At 42.6% G+C, this 20,920-nt stretch overlaps 3 protein-coding genes across 4 annotated transcripts in view; 2 read left to right on the top strand and 1 right to left on the bottom strand.

Annotated features, from left to right (window-relative positions):
• Nucleotides 1-3,677: 3,677 nt before the first annotated feature.
• On the bottom strand, nt 3,678-16,508 carry UBE2A (ubiquitin conjugating enzyme E2 A). Its single transcript, XM_088482822.1, has 6 exons — nt 16,208-16,508; nt 16,027-16,107; nt 8,619-8,644; nt 7,505-7,594; nt 5,102-5,190; nt 3,678-5,005 (listed from the first exon to the last, which is right to left on the bottom strand). Exons 1-6 carry the CDS (start codon nt 16,249-16,251, stop codon nt 4,877-4,879), a joined length of 459 nt encoding a protein of 152 aa, XP_088338948.1. The 5' UTR covers nt 16,252-16,508; the 3' UTR covers nt 3,678-4,876.
• A 345-nt stretch (nt 16,509-16,853) lies between these two features.
• LOC148511682 (protein kinase C delta type-like) overlaps nt 16,854-20,920 on the top strand; it is an 89,640-nt gene continuing 85,573 nt past the window's right edge. For both annotated transcript variants that reach the window (XM_088482820.1, XM_088482817.1), the window contains exon 1: nt 16,854-16,872. The gene's annotated coding sequence lies outside the window, so the exon portion shown is untranslated. The remainder of the gene's footprint in view (nt 16,873-20,920) is intronic.
• On the top strand, nt 17,816-20,234 carry LOC148511683 (uncharacterized). Its single transcript, XM_088482821.1, has 2 exons — nt 17,816-18,812; nt 19,032-20,234. The coding sequence occupies exons 1-2, from the start codon at nt 18,260-18,262 to the stop codon at nt 19,076-19,078; spliced, it is 600 nt and encodes a 199-aa protein (XP_088338947.1). The 5' UTR covers nt 17,816-18,259; the 3' UTR covers nt 19,079-20,234.

Below are 20,920 nucleotides of genomic sequence, written 5' to 3'. Positions count from 1 at the left end.
GGTTGCCTTGAAGACCTTGTTTGGTAACCAGTGATATATAGGACAGCAGCACCACAAGTCACTATCACAGATCTGCGATGGGTTGGGTAAAATGAGAATAATATTTAAACTATATAAATAAAAAATGTTAATCAGGACAGTTAGGACTTGTTCTTGGCGGCAAATCACTTAAAAATAAATGTCCTTTTTCACAATTTTCCCACTGTAACTTTTGCCCTATTCACATAACCATTAAACTTTACACAAAAATGCTCTAATTGCAGTCGGTATACCGATGCTTACATACCCGCACCGGAATCCGACGCCAGGCATAATCCCGGCACCAGCATCCCAACTGCCGGGATGCCGAAGATAAGTAGCGGGGTTAGGTTTAGGCACTAGGGAGAGGGTTACAGTGCAGAGAGGGGTTAGCATACCAACCAACAAGTGTCGGTATGTTAACCGTCAGGATTCTGACAGTCTGTGTTTATACCAATCCCCTTCTGAGTATAGGGATACCAACTATGTGTACAGAGTCATTACAATGTTGAAGCCTAAAAATAAAGCTAGATTTTGCCTTTTTTTTACATTTATGGTTACCAGGGAGCCCAACAGGTCTGCCCTATTATCAGCATTGGTAGTGTAATCTGTATCCAACGTATCGGCCACTGTTGGTTCTAAATTATACGCATATTTCAGTGGCGACAAGCAGGAAAAATCTGAGGCAGATCTCCCCTACAGCACAGAGGTCTACTACAAGGGGAGAGACTCATGATGACATCATATGTAGCCTAGGTTTCACTATTGAGTTGAACATGCTACATACAATGACCAGCACCCCTGGCAACATCATATGAACCCACGGTTATCATTAACAGCTGGGTATGGTGCTGCTTACCATATTTGAACACCATACATTACTTGCACCTCAACACAGGGACTGCCATCTGCCAAAATAAGTTACCCTTGGCATTTAGTAACAGTTAAAATAAATGTTTGCACAAGCTGCTGCTTAGATGTATATCAGTGTTGGTTTCACTCAATTTCCTATTCCATCACCAGACATATTTTTAGGCAAAGTGCAATTAAAAATATTTTGCCATGTCAGTTTAAATGATCATTAAACCTCCAAAAACCTTGCATGTTGTCAGCCCTCAAGGCTTCTTACTGTGAGGTGCTCATCTAATGGTGCATACACACGGTCAGATTTTTAATCAGATCTGAACGATAACGATTTAAAAAATCGTTCATATCTGAAGGAAAATCTGACATGTCTGAACGATGAGCGATGCGCGTTCCCGATGGTCAGATAACGATATCTGATGTTTTTGCAGTCAGATTTGGACAATTCCATTCGTTTTAATGCAGTCAAAAATCGTTCGTAGTTCAAATCGTTGGTCAAATTTTTCAGATCGTTCATCTGACAAATCTGACTGTATGTATGCACCTTAAGAGTAAAGCTAGCCAAACACTATGCAATATTTTTTTGGAGAACCCGACAATTGGCACATTTTATTTGCAAGTGGAAGATCCCGATACCTGCAGTACACACTATACAATTTAAATGAAAACGCTGCCAATTTTCAGGCTTGTGTATCAACATTTACATATATCTGCCCACAAGGAGAAGGTGGTAATCAGAAAAATTTGTAGGAAATATGGTCTGTTCATCATGAATGCCCACTCACACTACACGATAGACTTTTTGGCCGATATCTTTTGGCAAAACCGCCCAATTAAATAATCAAAGCAAAGCATTTACGGACTTTTTTTTTTTTTTTACAGTTTTATCTGTAAAACACACACAGTGCGGATAAATATGCTATACTGATGTGGTTTATACTTGTATGTTTCTCCCATCCTGGTTGACTTGGGAGAGTGGCATCTGTGCACTTCTCCCCTCTTCCAAAGGACACTAATAATTCATCAGCTAAGTACACACCTGGCATACGAGACATTATTACCAATTTATATTTAAGTTTTTTTTCGGAAAGAACCCGGATAACATCCCATTTCCAGTGTATAAACTACAAGGTGGGTACACACCTGACAGAGATCTGCAGATCAAGTGATCTGCAGATGATGGTCGTTCACACACACTGAATGGCCATCATCTGCTTGTGCCTTCGGGACCAGACAGCCAGGTCGGGGGGGTGTCCCCACCCCCCCTCCTCCTCACCGCTCCTGGTGTGTGTGTGGTCTGCCGACCACCTGTACACACCTGCCGTTGGACAGATGTCTGCAGACATATCTGTCCATTGGCTGTGCAGCACAGCCAATGCGATATGTCGGTGAATGACGACGTTCACCGACATATCGCAGGTACACACTTGCCGATGCGCAGCAGATATATTGGCCGATCAATTGATCGGCCAATGTATCGTCAGTGTGTACCCGGCTTTAGCGGTGTACCCCGATTATGTAGTGTCTATCCAGCTTTAGTCTGCTGCAGTGGAGGTGAGGTCAGAGGTTTGCACTGCACAGTAGTTATGTCATGTAGCCAGTCTCATAGTGCCTGGGAAATCATTAGCTGGAGTCACCACTCTGCAAAGAGTTCTTTTCACATGAAGTAACAATGGTGGAAACTGCTGGGAGGAAGGCTAGAACCCTCTTCTGGCAGGTGATGCAGGCACTGGGAACATGTGGTTAGGAGAAAATAGGAGTGGCAAATAAAGACATTGTATGGACCACAAATTTAATAAATGGTAGATCATGCAACATATTTATTTTGTTTGTTAATACTATAAAGCGGTGTTCAGTGTAAAGCTGAGGGCCTGATTCAGAGCCGGACGCTATTTGCAAACGGTCGTTAAGAAAAAGGGGCCGGCTTTTTAAATTGAGCGCTCGCTCTTTGCGGTCTGTTGACGCCTCTATGTCTGAGCGAGTGAACGAAATATGCGCTCGCTATTTCGTAAAGACACCCGTTTGGCATGCCTGCGTTCGGATCTCCACACCCCGTTTTCAAGCACCTTCCCGTTACCACCCACAAACGCTTCATCCTGTCACTCAAATTAGCAGGCACTCGCTATTTTGCGAGCACACAATTTCCTACCGCAATGACTGGTTTGCGCATTACAACCCATATGCATGCGCAGTTGTGCAAACATCGCTCGGAGCTTACGAGCGGCTCTGAATCAGGCCCTGAGTACCCACTATAAGATTTATCGTATGATATATCGTTCTGGCACAGATTTGAACAATATATCATACACATCGTATAGTGTGTATACCCAATCAGCCGTTCATCGCATCATCCCATCTGCACGGTGGATGGGACTATGCAATGAATGATACAGGGCTGTTACATGCAGCATGTGACAATACATTGCACCATCATACGCCAGATCGTGCATGGTGTACAATGTATAATTACATTGATCACTCTGGTGTGTACCCAGCTTAAGTATTAATCTGAAAAACTATCATTCCTAGGAGATCCCCTAACCAATCAGTTATTTTTCTGACACTTACATGTCATCCTAGCTATACAAATGTGCCATAGCCCTTAGCAGCAACTGAAACACAGGCTCAGTTCTCCAGCACCATGTAGAAAATGATATAATTGGTTACAGCATCTTCTGCACAAACCACTATTTTAGTAAATGTGATAGAGCAGTAATAGGTTTAATATCACATTCAACCCAATATACAAATAGTTTATAGCTACATCTATTTTGATGAAATTTCCAACTCCTGGCACCGTTCTAAAATTTTATTCTACCTGGTGGCAACATATCGAAAATGTCAGCAACTTAAATATTGCATGGGTAAGTAAATCTGCAAAAAAAAAAAGAACACTTTCCAATTTCTAGAAACGTGTATAAAAAGTGATATTACATAGTTACATAACCTATTAATGTTCTTTATCATGTTTTATTTTTTTCTTTTATTTACAAGTTTATATGATGTACAGTCTTACATGGGTTACTTGTACAAAGTGAAAACGTGTCAGTATTTGCCAAATATAACCAGAACAAAAAACTTGAATTGTTATCTAGTAATGGACAATATAGTGTGGTGAGGATAGTGCATCCTTAGACAGTTTCACTGAAGCAGGGGAAAAAAGTAAATTAATTGAAAAGGAGGGGGGGGGGGCAGGTGAGTAACAGGGACAACAACCTTCTATATCCTCTTGCTGCTCTGTAATGACTGAACCCTTGTGTTGTAGTTTTGTTATAATCAGAATTAATTTAGGGTGACAATGTTACAGTGAAAGAAGCCACCCATTCAATAATAAACACACATCTGAAAGAAAACTAAAAAGTGCTTTGTCTACGGCACAAACTGCTCGATGTTGAACTTGACAAGCGCGGTCTCTCTCACACCCAATGGCCAGCAGCAGATATGTGAAGTCAAACAATACTCTTAAGAGAAAAAACTTGGAGCACCTTTGCATGGGCAATACGTTAAGTATTTTTACATAACCTGCAAAAACGATGGAGACAAAAAGCTTTCTTTAAAATATAAAGCAAGATAAAAACAAAAGTAAAAGAGTATCTAGGCAAAATCAACAGTGTTGCTAGCACAAAGTCCTTACATGGTGGTATCAATTTAATATAGGTCGGTCTCTTATGCATTAAAGAGAATCTTTAGATGACGTTCCCACACAGCCTATAAGGGTGAGAAACGGAACCAGGGAAAAGGATAGGAAAAAAGAATCTTTTGCAAGTAACCTATGTATGGTACATTTGATTTCAACACGAATGCTCTCAGGTGTCCGATGGGGAAAAAGCATCAGCTGGGGGCTAAGGAAGTCAGTGACAACACAACAGCCATTTTGCAGTCGATGTAAATGTAAAGATTCTAGCGAGAGGAAGATCACTCAAACACTATATATATATTATATATATATATATAATTTCCTCCTGATCAGAGTGTTCATATACAAGGGCCAGTGTCAACAGTCACGCCAGCTCTGTTCCACTATTGCGGAAACCCTCTTCTCATATTCCCGCTTGTTTTCCTGGTACAGCTGAGCTGCCTGACTGTTAGCCGGACTGTTCGGGTTTGGTTCATCCAGCAGGGACTAGTGATAAATAAAACAAAAATGAGCCTTCCTTTTCACACAACACATCATTATATGACAGGGAAGATAAGCACCAGCTATCTGGCTTGTTCCTACCTGTATGGAAGTTAAAATTGAAGACACATCATAAGTTGGACTCCAACGATTCTGAAGAATGTCCAAACATATACTTCCATCAGCATATACTAAAGAGAAAATAAAGCATATAGGAGTATGCAAAGGCATATTATGACGCAGAACATACACATGTATTTGAAGGAGGCACTGGGAGGCTATTTTAGAAGGGGAGGAATACGAACTTGCCTCAGTTTTCTGTACTAGAGGTCTATAATATAACATTACCATTTTTCCCACCATGGTGCATGTATAAATATGTGCATTTTAGTTAACGCCATAATAAAACATCACTTTTGGTGTACAGAGAAGTCCGAGGGTTATTACTTTTTTGCCCAGACTAAATCACATGAAAAATGTAGCAATTATATCGAAATAGAAGATTTGTTAATTGTTTTGATACATTTCCCTTATCCTCTATATGCCAATATACATATATCAGGTTGTAAATTGGCAAGGCTAAAGCTGGCCACACACTAGACCAACTTACATCCAACCAGCCAACTAGTGGATTGGTTGGAATGAAAATCTAGTAAGGTATGAAAGCAAATGACAATCAGCAATTTGCTCCCAAAAGCCGGAAAATGGACAAAAAAAAAAACTGTTGTTTGAACAAATTATTTAGATCAAACATTTAACAAACTTGTCTGAACGACCATTTTCATCTGTTTTCTGGCATTTAGGAGCAAATTGCTGATCATCATTTACTCCCATATGTTACCAGATTTTCATTCCAACCAATCAACTAGTTGGCTGGTTGGATGAAAGTTGGTCTAGTGTCCGGCCAGCTTAAGTGTCCGCATTTAAAACAACAAATTTACTATGTTGCCTTACACATGGTAATGTAAAAACCTCATTTTATGTAACAAGTACATTTTTTAAAGTTTGCCTTGTCAATCAAGATTATGGGCATTAAAACTGGATATAAAACATTTTACCTCCGTCAACCAAATACATGTTGGTATAATTGTGGGGAAATACATTTCCATACTGGGCTAATTTGTGTTTATTTACGGAAAACGCAAGACTGTACAGAGCAGACAGGGCAGCAGGTATAGAAACAAAACATTTACAGCTGTGAATGAGGAGACAACCCTTCAATGCGCACTGCCTTCAGCAGTTTTCTCATAGACAGTAATAGGCGATGCCTGGCCCATGCAGGAGAACATGTTTGACGTTACATACACTCCATAGTTTTATAAATAAGTGAAGTCATAAGACAAATATTTCATTTTTAGAAATGAGCCGAAAAGCATGAATTTATGCAAACAATAAAAACATTATACAATATAATTAGTAATAAACAACAGCTTCTTATGTTACCTTTGGGGAATAAAACAATGGTTCTACCATGGTCAAGAACTCCTTTGCTCAAAGGGCTACTATAACTAGACTACAAGTTACTCAAAAATATATAGCCAACTTTAAGCATTCACAAATATTAAACCCGGACAAGCACCTCAGTCCAAACTGCAGTTCACACCAATCTCATAAATATAGAATGATTTTGGATGTATAATTTAATAAGAATGCCGACAAGAAGGGAAATGCAAAGATAAAAAGCCCAGAGTACATGAGATATCTAGTATTCTCAAACTCCTAAGACTTTATGCACATTTATCAGTATTAATAACATAGCTTTTTCTACCATTCGCTAATTAAAATGTGTCATCAGGAGCAGGATTTTATTAGTCTATGGTGCTGATATGATCCAACGCAATGTGCCATAGTGATACCCACCTGCGCATATAGTGAGTGGCCATTGACGGTAGTGCCGACAACACAAGTTTTCCTTGCACCTCTATGGGGGTGTGAAGCAAAACTTGTGATGCGGGTGGGTACAACGTACCGTTCTATAACTGAACATTACATCCGTCGTGTAGAACTAAATTCCCCATACGAATATTACATTTTCTTGGACAAAGCCTGTAGCCTACACTTATGAATTACATTTTGGGGGTTATAATTAAAACATTCATAGGTATAGAGATGGTGAGAGCAGGGTGCATTACTAAGACAAAACACATGAACATCATCTGGCAGCTACAAGATATACTCTAAAAGGAGCAAACTCAACTTTTTTATTTATTATTATGCGTAGCATAAAAAATTGTGACAAGTTACTCTGATGCCACAGAATGTAAATATTACTTACACGGTTTATGTCTGGGATTGGAATGGGTGTCTGATTACACAAGCGCACAAAGTGGGTACACAAAGTGTCTAGCAAAGAGGAGGCATCCATACTGTGGAATGAGCAATAAATAAAATTGCTAGGAACTAGTGAAATCACTGGCAGTGATTTAGTTCTCTCTGCCTTCCTATGGTCCAGCTATGAAACTGTAAGCAGGCGACAAAGATACCACATTTAAAAATCAAACTTACCATTTGGGTGAAACATTTTAGACACAAATCGAACTGTTGGTGGTTTATTTGGATATTCTTCTGTGAATTCTATTGTGAGTTTAAATGTTCCTACAAACAATAAAAATAATTAAAATCCTAGACCAAACATTGTTGCTATTTTATTTTCCCAAATGTTATTTATTTCAAAACTATAACAGTGTTTTGACTACGTGGCAATGTAACGTGAAAGATATATACTACAGGTTACAATACATTTCCAAAAAGAAGAGTTAAATAATTTTTATCATTTAAGTTTAAAACACGTGGTTACACAGTCAATGGGAATGTAGCGGGATCCCGTATGCTTATTTTGCATTGCAATTGTTTATGCAGCCAGCTTTGGTCAAACAATAGACATTGTTATCTGAGTACGCACCTATAGATATATCTGTCTGGTGGGAAGGAGAATCTGGTCCGTTCTCCAGTGTTTGGGAGCAAATTTCTATTGTTATTTGCTTCCATACATTACCAGATTTTCCTTCCCACCAGAATGGACAGATATATCTGTGTGTACGCAGCCTAGGCAGTCAAGCTCATAACACACAGCAACATTTTTATTTAGTTGTTCTTTAATTATTTCCCTATTTATTTACACTAACATATATCAGTGTATTTGACAAAAAAACAAAAAAAAAGAAAACACTTCTTAGGCACTGTATAATTACATTAGTGGCCATTTTCAAAGACCCGTCCACATAAGCACTTTCCAAAATTAAAGCAATTCTAGAAGACCACCATGTCCCTCTAAGTGCAATCCTCCCCTTCCTTCTCCCACCTCTGCAATCACATGACACTGAGTGTTGGATGTGTGTGACTGCCAGCCATACTTATCTACCCTCCAGAGAGTGTACTAGGATATGCACTTGGGTGGAAATAAATTTCACCTTTGTTCAGATCTAAATGCTTAAATCCTAAGGATACCTTTAGCTAATAAAAAGGCAAGACTTCTGCTCTACTTTGCAATATAAACTAAAAACTTGCTGGGTTTTATACTCACTGTGCTTTTTAACGTTAAGTGACAACTGTATATATGGCTCATCAAGCAAGATAGAAAAGTTATAAATGTTACACACAAGATCTCTTTTATACTCACCATCTTCAAATGGTGTTCCTTCAGGCCTATATAGAAAAGAATAGAAAAGCACTATTGAGGAAAAGTTCTTGTATAGTTTAGGGCAGAGGTTCCCAAACACGGTGCTCAAGGCTCAGCCATGTATACCTCTAAAACCTGAACCGTTGGGGAACATTGAGACCACACATTTGGGATCCTCTGGTTTAGGGAGAAGTTCTTAGTGAGTGGGTAAACCTCTACTTATATGGATAAGTATCTACTTATATGGATATACATGGTGGACTGGAACCTTTGGATTAAAGGGAAAATATAAACCCTACAACTAGAGGAGGTCCGATGTAAAAAAAAAAAAAAAAAAAAAAGGGGTTACCCTTCTGTGAACATAGGGAACATGGCGTAGGTGAGTATCTCTCTTGAGGGGGTGACATTATCCATTTTATTGTGTATTCCATTATATGTGGGTGAAGGTCTAAAGAAACCTTTTGATGCACGCATCTAATATACATAAGGTTAGCTCAGAGGTTCTAGTAGAACATATAGAAGATTTCTATATGAAAGATTGATGAAAATGTCCTATTTTTCTGTTTGGATTTCCTTTCTGAAGCATACAGGACATTTCCACAGAAACAACTGGGACTGATAATACTCTGTCTAGCAGCACTTATGGACTACTCTATTCTGATTTATATATTGTTCAAGAGTTGGTGTGCTTGAGAGTTGGTGCTGAGCTGCAGCTAGGGTGCAAGTTACTCTCTTTATTTCTTGTGAAGCCTACCCACTCATTTATGAACATGTGAGTAGTTTCTTAGCTCGAATGAGGCACTGTGGCCCTGGTTCAGATGTGGACACTAAAGCAATTGCAATCTCTCACGGATCGCAATTGCAAAAATATGCTAATGACTCACCCACTATCCAGTGCATAGAGATGCCCACTGAAAGCATCTCACACCCGCCGCTCACGCACAAAACCGGAAACAAACACTTTGCGAATAAATCCTCTGTGCAAGCGTAATCGCAATACAATTGCTGCGCATGCATCTTACACAAATGTGCAAGGACTAACAGTCGTTTAATCTGCGTAAACATCAGCAGTTACATACAAATCTGAATCAGAACCCATGACCAACCTGTGAGGCAGCAAAGTTAACCACTGCGCCTGCGCATTGGCTAACAAATCGATCAATCTGCGTAAACATGGGCATTTGCTTACAAATCTAAATCAGGCCCTGTGGTATAATGGTTAACATTGCTGCCTCACAGAGGATGGTCGTGGGTTCAATTCCTACCAGGGTCCTATCTGTGTGGAGCTTGTATGCTCTCCACGTGTTTGAATGGGTTTCCTTCGGGTGCTATAGTTTACACCACCTCTCCAAAAGATTAAGGGTTTATCTGCAGTTCTAGCCTTGGGATTTGAAAGGGCAATAAACCTTCAGAGCCCAATTCAAGGTTCATACACTCACTTACAAAGCCCTCACCCATTTACATCTCTGACCTCATTTCCCTTCACATTCCTGTCCGCCCTCTTCGCTCAACAAATGCACGTCACCTCTCCTGCCAACTGATTACTTCCTCCCACTTACGCCTCCAAGATTTTGCTTGTGCTGCGCCCAACCTCTGGAACTTTCTCCCTCTTCCCATAAGTTACTCTACACAATTCTTTAAACGGGCTCTCAAGTCCCACTGATTCAGTGGTTCTCAAACTGCGGGCCTGATTCAGAGCCGCTCGCTCTGAATCAGGGCCAGGCTTTTTTTGGGCGGGGGGGGGAGAAATCGGCCTCTTGGCCGCTCTCATGGGAACGCCTCCGTTTGGGCAGCCACCCCCCCCCCCGGCCCGCCCACCAAAGGGGGCGAGCTGTCACTCAACATCGACAGCTCGCCCACTTTGGTGCGAGACCTGGAGCAACGGATTGCCCGTCGCTACCAGGGTCTCACACATGCGCACGATGGATCCGGCTCCGTTGTGCGAATGCGCTGTGGGCCACCATCGACCCGGTTGCGAACGCTCAGCGCTGTATGGTACTGTAAGTCACTGGGTGCTTGTTCACTTATTTGTCTACAGTATGTACACTGTAAGGCGCTGTGGAACCCTTGTTGCGCCATATAAATAAAGGATAATAAATAATAAATGCAAAACACTCCTGGGAGTATATTTACTAAAGTGCAGGTTTATAAAAGTGGAGTTGTTGCCCATAGCAACTAATAAGATTCTAATTTATCTAGCACCTTCTAGAAGACAATAGCTAGAATCTGATTGGCTTCTATGGGCAACATCTCCACTTCTATAAACCCACACTTTAGTAAATATACCCCCTGGTTTTGCATTCAATATTATTGCCCTTATAAATCCCACAACAAGAACCACCGGCAAGCGGTGGTTGTGAGTAGACGCTGCTTATTAAATATTCCTCCTGCTGTTAATTGGACCATGAGATGTGTGCACATGTGGTGTTACTCCTACAATGTAAGCTCCACTGGGGTAGAAACAGATGTGAATTATTAAATGTCCTCTGTAAAGCACTGCGTGATTTGTCAGTGCTATATAAAAAACGTTTTAATAGATAGCGATGAAACTGAAGTGTCATTGGACTAGTATGTGGGTTTTAAAGATACTTCAATTTACCAACTTAAAGATTGGTATGAATTATAAGTCAGCAGCATTCAGAAGTTTAGTGGTAGGAGGTGGTAATTGATTGCTCTATTCTGATTTGCTACAAGAACTATTTGACTTACGCACATTCTGCCATGCTATATGACAAAAAAAATAAAATTAACACCATAGCAACACAATCTCTTTACCTAGATTTGCCCAGCTGTAGTCATCTTCAGCACATCACTCTCTCAATTTGTAGAAGATTAGCAGATAAAATAGGCTGGATTTCAACACAGACACACTAACCAGATAGCAACATGAAGTAGCATTTCCGCTAGGCTGTTTTAGCGGGGTGCCGCACCCTGCCTGATTTCAAAAGGGCAGCATTCTCTCTGCCCTTTTGGCGGCGCCAGCTAAAACATGGAGGTGCCATCTCCACCAGCGGGACGCAGTGCCCCTCGGGTGGGAAAGAAAAATTGTAACGCAGCGATCACCGCCGGTGAATAGATGCCGGACTTGGGGGCAGCCCGCAATGTCCATAAGTGCTGGGCACGCCCCCAAGAGTGATGAAAAGGGAGCGCTTCTTAATCACACACACCCCCTTTTCTCATGACCTTGCCCCCTTTTGGGGCGTGCCCCTTTCTGGGTCCGGCGCCGGACCTAGCGTGAACACTACTGAAGGGATGGTGGGTCAATACCTATAATGCACAACTACTCATTGCTGGAATAGACTGCCAATGATGCTCAGTTAATAGCTTTAGAGGGTTTATTTACTAAGCGTTGGGTACGAGAAAATCATGTATGTCTGAAACTTAAAAGGGCAATGATTTTACTAGCAAGTCACGATAGCATGAACACAATTGGAAGCGCATTGTTTTAGAAACTGACACTTTAGTAAATATAACCCGTATGGGTATATTTACTAAAGTGTGAGTTTATAGAAGTGGAGATGTTGCCCATAGCAAGCAATCAGATTCTAGCTATTATCTTCTAGAAGGTGCTCGATAAATCAGAAGTAGAATCTGACTGGTTGCTACGGGCAACGCCTTCACTTCTATAAACCCGCACTTTAGTAAATATACTCCCTAGATGTAGTTCAGCTACTGCTGGATTGACCAATGCTGCCAACATTTCCACAGAAACAACTGGGGTTTGTTGTTTTGGTTTAAAGGGATACTAAATTTGCTTATGGATAAGGAAAACTTTAAAAAAAAACAAAAAAAAACAACCAAGTGTCATTACTTATAGTGTTACACCACATACAAAAGGCACCAAACTTAAAAAGGTGCCAAAGTGTTTATCTTTCAGTTAACCATTGTTTATATTGGCAGGGATAAAAATGTAGAGAAAAAACAAAGTGGAACTGTCATCCGTCTGTGGACTGTAATATGCGAAGTGTAATTAGAAAAACAAATCGTTGTTTAGGCCAATTCTCTGATCATGATTATTGCAGAAGTATTGTTAGAGGTGGATAGTAAAAATAAGCAGTCAAGAAAAAATAAATAAATAATAATAATTACAGAAAAGTTTTCCAAGAGACACTCAGACCCTGTTATATAGGAAACACTGAATATATTTTTACCAGCCAGGTCACACAACAGAAACCACTTTCCCATATAGCACCAGAGTTTATCAGCATTGAAGAGTACATGCAGGGTCCTCATTAAGAGCTTACGACAGGAGTGATCACCAGTTTCAGGATACTGCTATTTTTCTAGCCGGAAAAAAACACAGGATTCAATCCCTCCCATGTGAAAGCACCCATAACATATGTTCCACGACTGCACTTCCTGATATATGCAAACATCACAACTTCCGCAGAAGGGCTTGAAATATTTATCACATTTCTTTTCTGCCTGTCTTTCACATCTGCCAGCAGTTAAATAGTATAGGTCTTTGTCAACAAGAAATTCATATGAATGTCTGAGGGAGGGGCTTTCTACACAGTCATTAGGAAGTTAAAACTATGCTGTAGGTGAACACAGACGAGATACCCAAGAAAACATACAGAAGCAGTACAAAAAGGCATTTGCATTAAGGGGTCTATATTAACTCTAGCAGGTATGTCAGTCAGTAGCTTGCCTATAGACTTTATCCACTAATACCCCCCTTTCACACTTAAATCCCCAGGCCGATCAGGGTTATTGAACACTGTTCAACCAGTGTTACAGCTCTTCATACCTCTTTCACACTGCACCTTGGACCCAGGTTATTCCTGGGTCTTCGCCTTTCACACTGTCTGCCCTGCAATAGAGGGGCCTATTTATTAATGATTGCTTTTGCAATGTGATCAGAGCATGTCAGTACCACCCATGATCGCATTGCAAAATGCGATCATAATGGCCGGATGTATTAACCAGCACATGCAGGGAGACGGACTCCGAAAGGAGCCCGTCCCTGCGATGTGGCCGGAGTTCACTTGGGGCTGCTGCGCATGCGCAGTCCCGCGGACTGCACATGAGCGGCGCCCATTGCCGGCGGAGGGTTCCAGGAGGTCCTGCCGCCGGTTGATATGCGGTAACTAACCATAGGCTACAGCAGCCAACGCTGTCTTCAGATGGCGTTAGCTGCTGGGGCCAATATCGGGAATGCTTCACATTCCGGATATTGGTACATTTGGCAGCATCGCATCCCCCATAGAAACCTATCGGGGAAGCGGCTGCCAGAGGGATCGCAGCAGGTATCGGAGATACCTGCTGCGGTCCCTCCTTGATACATACGGGGGATACTTAATATTTGAGATAAACCCCCGAAAACATGTGTTTGAGGATTGTACCTCAAATATTCAATGATAAATGGGCCCCAAAGTCATGAAAAGTGGATGCTTTTGAACCGAAAATGAGCAGCTTGTAATCATAACCTGGGTCACCCCTTTCACACCGCAGCATATCCAGGTTGGTCAAGAGAATAACCCTGGTCATGAGCAGGGTTACACACCAAACATTAAGTTAGAAGGTATATTTATAAAAGGGACTCAATCTACTGTTCAGAAGTATGTCACATTGCAATTAGATTAGTGCTGTGTTCATCCCCAAAGAGACATGAAAGGTAAGTATTCTACCAAGAGCTGTCCTAGGGTTCAAAATATAATTATTATTTCAATTCAATTTTGGTAACAGACAGACTGATTCACAATTAGTGGATGGCAATGGTTGCAACTATTATGGTATAAAACCCATGGATGTCATGTCAACTGAAGGGGAGATGTATTATCCAGCGTGAGGAGGATTAGTGGTATCAACACACGTTATGTGCACTTACAGCACTTTTTCCACATGTATTAAAGCAGGGTTGGATGGTAAATCACAGGGGTACTATGCGCCCCAGTTATAATCAGCACTGCTATCTACAAGATAGCACACCGATGTGCCACCCAATGTATGAAAGGTCAGTGACACTGTAGTGTTCACTCTAGCTCCGGCGGCAGGCAGGTCGCCGGAGCTAGAGAGGGTAACCTTATGCGCGCGCCAAAGGCGCACGCCACCGGAAAAGGGGGCGTGGACATGAAAAGGGAGCGTGTCTATAAGACGCGTCCCCTTTTCGTCATACTTGGGGGCGTGCCCGATGCTTACGGACATGCCGGGCAGCCCCCAAGCGCTGCAGAAAGGGAGAATAGATGCCGGGCGCATGCGCCCGGCGTCTATTCTCCGGCGGTGACCGGGACACCACATGTCTCTCCACCCGCGGGACACTGCGTCCCGCGGGTGAGAACGGCACCCGCAGGCTGTGAGGGCAGGGCGCTTTTTGCCCTCCTCCTGGAGGACAGGGTGCTTTTTGCCCTCCAGAAGGAGGGCAGGGCACCGCGCCCCGCTAAAACAGCCTAGCAGGAACACTAGCACTGACCGTTGCGACAGCTGCAGCGGTCGTTCCCTTTTCACCACAGCAGGGACAGCTCCATCCCTGCTGCCGGGCTCCGGGCTGCACGCAAGATCTCGCGATGCTTGAAAAATTTCACAGATGTCCACTGGAGCTGGCCGGGAAGGGGGAGACAGCAGTTCAGAACTAGGCTGATGCGCTGTGTGCTCTGGCGGGGATTGCCGGAGGGGGGAGTGTTTACTCACCCACTCTGGCAGATGAAACGTTAGTTCATCTCATCAGTACGGATTCCTGCTTCGCCTCGGTGAAGAGACAGAGTAGGAAAAGTTATAGCGGCACAGTGCATGCCGCTAGAATACATCTCCCCCTGAAATAAGCCCAAATCTGGACGCATCTAGCATCTTGCAAGACATCAGTCTTGTGGGAGTGTCATTTTGGGTGTAGCTAGACATCCACGCTATTCTGAAGTGTGCGTATGATGAAGGAATGTCCATTTCTGACAAATCTTTAGCACCCAGCATGGGGCTGTGTAAGAGGCATTATTAATGACGACGGCATTAGCATAAAGTGGTAAGTGGCTGCCGCGGCAGTTCGCGCTTGCACCGGCTTACCATCCCACTCAGAAGCAGGTCCAGTGTGTGCAGCATAACAAGTGGTAAATTCAATTTGCCAATATCAGATATTGATGGGGAGTATTGTATATATCCAGAAGGGAACGTCAAGCACTGCTATGCATCAACACCATTTAGAAGGGATTGCGACTTGTGCTTGGTCATCTCACTCACACCCCCTTCCCACAACCATAAGTTGGGGCTCCAGGTTGGGGGGGGGGGGGGAGGTAATGTCTTTGTAAAATATATTAACTGGGTGGCAATGCAGCTTTTGTGTGTGCTTACTGTGCAGTGAGAGTGGATGGCTTCATGGTTTAACTGTTCTGAGCAATGATTATCTGACATTATGTGGGATTATGGGGTAGCTGCTGGAACTATAATGTGGGGGTCTCATCCTGCGGTGTGCCCTTACCCAAATATGACGGCATTCCAGACCATGATGTTGTTCTCGGAGGGGGCACCGCTGACCCCTGCAGGGGGATCCTCCTGGAGCCTGCAAGAGACAGCCAGACACACAACATTAACCCAGGTTACACCCCACCACCTCCCGCACCGGCGCTCACAGGGAGGCACCATCTTGTATTGTCACTTACCTTTTAAAGTCTCTCATAAGGCGCCGTCTGGCCGGAGTTGACATTTGTTGTTGCCGCTACCGGAAATAAATTAGACGGGAGTCGGAGCACCGGGTGGGGGGAGGAATGAGCTGCGGGCTGTGGCCGGGCAGGTGCTCGCTGAGCACGGGGAAGGGGGTGGGGGATCAGGTAAGTCACCCCTAGGAAACGGGGGCCGGTGGCAGATCCTCAGCAGCCTCTCTTCCGGGAGCTCCCGAGTCCCGACCCTGGCGGAGGGATATATGATTGCACAGTGAGAGAAAGAAAAACAAGTCCTGCGCTTCTGGCTGCTCAACCCGGCCTGTTCTTCAGAGGGGGGACAGTTTCACTATTCCATCTGTAAGCCCTTCCACGATTGTAGCAGCATTAAACCCAGGTTGAGATTTGCAGATATCTTATTATACTTGTACATAAGAGTAAATGACTTTGTATTTAGTAAAATGGTAATATTATGTATCTGCTAGCAAAACAGACACCCCTACATTGTGAGTGGTATGGCCCGCACCGTTGTGTCATGTAAACAGCTGCTCCGCCGAAGTGACGTAATCTGTTCACGCCCCTCGCTGATGACTGACAGTCAGTGTATCTGTAGCGACTGAGCTCCTATGAGTGAGAGTCACTCATCACTGGCAGAGCCGAGGCTGCAGGTAGAAGCTACAGTCTGTGTCTGCGCCATACATACATACATTCATGCATATATACAATCAGCCCTGCGCTGTAATGTCAAGGGGAGGACGTATAATTACTGCTGGTGACGCGTGGTCACAGTAACTATCATGAAGAAGTTCGAGCTGCTAAAGCGAAGTATTGGTGTAAAAACAATAAATACATCAGTCCTAGTAACTTGTCTTGGCCCAGCATGCCGAGGGAAGTAGCCAAGGGTAGACTAGAGTACACTACATTAGCTGAGTGTTGAAAGATAGTGGGTCCCAAAATGACTTTCACATCCCAAGTGTTTTGTATTATGAGAAATGGCCTTTTATACGGAAGAGGGTAAAAGCCGGAACTCCATAGTAAGTGTATTAGAAAAGCTGGAAATCAGATTAAATGTATTAGGAAAGCCGGAAATCCATAGTAAATGTATTAGAAATGCCGGAAATCATATTGCAAGTATCGAAAAGCCGGAAATCCATAGTAAATGTATGACTGCTGTTCTTTTCAATGCATTTACTATAATTTCCAGCTTTTTTAATGCACTTTACAATGATTTCCGCCTTTTTCAATACATGCAATATGATTTCCGCCTTTTCTAATACATTCACTATGGATTTCTGGCTTTTTCAATACATTTACTATGATTTCCGGCTTTTGTAATACACTTACTATAGATTTCCGGCTTTTTCAATACATTTACTATGATTTCCGGCTTTTCTAATACACTTACTATAGATTTCCGGCTTTTTCAATACATTTACTATGATTTCCGGCTTTTGTAATACACTTGCTATAGATTTCCGGCTTTTTCAATACATTTACTATGGATTTCCGGCTTTTTCAATACATGTAATATGATTTCTGGCTTTTGTAATACATTTACTATGGATTTCTGGCTTTTTTAATACATTTACTATGGATTTCCGGCTTCTTCAATACATTTACTATGATTTCCGGCATTTCTAATACATTTACTATGATTTCTGGCTTTTTCAATACATGTAATATGATTTCCGGCTTTTTCAATACACTTATACTCCTTTCAGACAGAGAAAAGAACCCGGTAATTTTCCGTCTCTTGCCGGGTCGACCCGGGTTTTTTCCCTGTCTGAAAGGGTCAACACGGGACCTAATTCCCGGTACTTCGACCCAGGTATTTACCAGTGTTTTTCCCGGGTCTTACACGGGTTGGCGGCTGTCTGAAAGGCGCCGACCCGGGTTTTTCAACTCCGGGCATAGTAAACAGCGCTTATTGGCTGAGATGGCAGTGCACAGGCTGATTGGCTGAGCGGCTTGGTCTCCCTGATTGGCTGAGCGGGCGGGGTAGTGGCGCTGGCGTCTGATGTCACAATTGTGCTGTAGAAAAAAAGAGAGAGAAGCATGGCGCACTGGAAGGATATCTGTGAGTTGCTGGCAGTCAGAGGGGAGGAGGAGATCCGCAAACAGATCAGTGGCACAGTGAAGGACGCGATAGTCTACACAAACATAGCTAAGGTCCTCACCTCAAGGGGCATTGTGCGGACCCAGCAGCAGGTAGTGAACAAACTGAAAGCTCTACGCAAATACTATAACAAAGTTCACGACCATAACAGGCGGAAAAGTGGTGCTGCCAGAATGGAATGGGTTTACTACGATCAGTGTAACGAAGTCTTTGGCAATTCTGCACTGGTTAATCCGATTGCCATATCATCGTCTAGTTCTGCATCTTCACGAAGTGTTACCCCGGAGAACAGCCAATCCTGCCCAATGACACCACCAATACTCTTTGATGAGAGTATTGGTGGTGTCACAGAGATAAGTGACACAGATCGGATGGCTGCCACGGGGGTTCCAGACACCAATACACTTGAGGGTGTGGTTGAGGCGAGTGGAAGTAGTACGAGTGGGACGCCAACTCCTGCACAGACTGAGACTCTGACATTGCGCAGGAACAGTAAGTTACTATACACCCACTATTTTTGGGATGTTAACATTGTCCTGTATAGACTTGTCATTATAGTATGACTATGCTGATTTTACTATGCTGAAAACTAAACTCAATATATCCGTTGCAATGTGAAGCTAGGGTGCAGTAGGCCGCAAGCACATATATGTTTACATTACGGCTTTGAATTTATTTGTAAATGTATTTTTTCTTTTCTTCTATTCCTAGTCTTTAAGTACCAGAGCGGAAGAAAAAAAATTCCAAGATGGAGCTAGCAACGCGCACAATGACCAGAATCCTGGTAAATCAGCTGCGAGATTCTGATGCTGAATTCCAGGCACAGGAGAATGCCCGACTCCAGCGCTTCTTTGACAATGAAAGAGAGTTACAAAATTCATTTATCAGTCAGCTTGTTGGTCTACACGAACGAATTTCACGTGAAAACAGAGAGGCACAGATGTCCTTCCTTAACGGTCTAGTGTCTAGGTTACACACTCCACAACCTTATGTAATGTATCCTCCTCAGTACTCTGAGGGTCCTGTTAGAAATTACCAACAGCATAGCAGAGGGCTACCATTTCTGCAAAGTAACCCCTCCAATCAACCTCATGCTACTCCACGTGGCACAGTGCATAGTTATCCAGATGGCACAGGGAATAGTAATCCACATGTCACTGTACAGAGCAGTCCACATGCCAATACCAGTCCAGAGGGCACAGTGCCTAGCACTCCACATGTCACTGTGCATAATAGTCCTGACGGCACAGGAAATACTAATCAATATGGCACTGTGCATACTTATGCAGATGGCACGGGGATTAATACACAGGATGGCAGAGTGCATAGTTATTCAGATGGCACTCATCATAACACTCCACTTAGCACTATTGTCAGCACTGCCTACAGACAGTTGTAGACTTGTATGATGTTTTACATGTTTGCTGTCTACTTTATATTTCTTTTTTGTTGAAGCTTGTTGTTTTTGACAATATTGTTTATCCTGCCGTTAACAGGCCTGGCAAGAGCTTAGGGCAATGTGTGGGTGCCCTTTAAGTCAGCTACGTGTATATTTGGGGGTGTACATAATTTAGAATGTACACACATTACCTCCATTTCTTTTGTATTTAAAAATTTGTATACTGCACTTAACAGGCCAGTCGTGAGCTTTCTCCCATGTGTGGCCGCTGTATTACAAAATGTATACTGTATATGTGTCATTTCTAAAGCTGGCCCTGACACACAGTTCTAATAGTTGGGGTGCCTCCCCTACTATATTTTTCAGTTCCATGACAGCACAACCTATTTTTCTATTGTCTTTATATATAGATATATATATTTAAATTGTTGAATGCATTAAGGCCATGTTGTTAATGGCTAATGCATATTTGTTGAAAAATAAAAGAAGCACTTTAAAAAATTGAATACAGCAGGTGTTACATGTGACATAACATGAGGCTTTCAAATAAAACAAATTTGATTGCAAAACAAGACTTGTGTCGTCTATACTATGTCATTGTATGTATGCAGGGAGCAGACACTCCCCACTTTTCATGACCTCATCTCTGTGAGCCATAAAAGCAGTCCATTTATTATGACACACTGTATATTGCAGGGATAATCTGTGTTCTGTGTGAAAGGGGTCTGCCCAGGAATTTCCCGGGAATTATGTGCCGTGTGAAAGGGGGTTAGGAACAAATTCCCGGGTTGAACGATACGGGAAAAACCCGGGTTTTTAGGATTTTTCTGTCTGAAAGTGGTATTACTATGATTTCCGGCTTTTTCAATACACTTTACATTGTTTCCGGCTTTTTCAATGCAGTTACTATGTTTCCGGCTTTTACCCACACCCCTTTTATACTTCGCATAGCTAGTTCTACATAGTCTGTAATCCTACCTGTACTCATGTATTGGGAACTTTTGCTTGTTTTTGTTCTGTATACAGTTGTGGTCTGCTAACTGCCTTCCCTATTATATATTTTTACTTGCTTGCAGGGCCAGCAACAGAAATCTCGGGGCCTGGTACACTGATGTCTCTGAGGGCACCACCTTCTCACCACCAGCCCTGACCTTGCACCCACACATACTGTAACTCCCCTGCATGTATATGTAAAGATTGA

The sequence above is a fragment of the Taudactylus pleione genome, unplaced genomic scaffold (assembly GCF_031769625.1).
Source record: "Taudactylus pleione unplaced genomic scaffold, aTauple2 ptg000296l, whole genome shotgun sequence".
Taxonomy (NCBI): domain Eukaryota; kingdom Metazoa; phylum Chordata; class Amphibia; order Anura; family Myobatrachidae; genus Taudactylus; species Taudactylus pleione.
The sequence above is the reverse complement of the archived record's forward strand: the minus strand, read 5'-3'. Positions and strand labels throughout refer to the sequence as shown.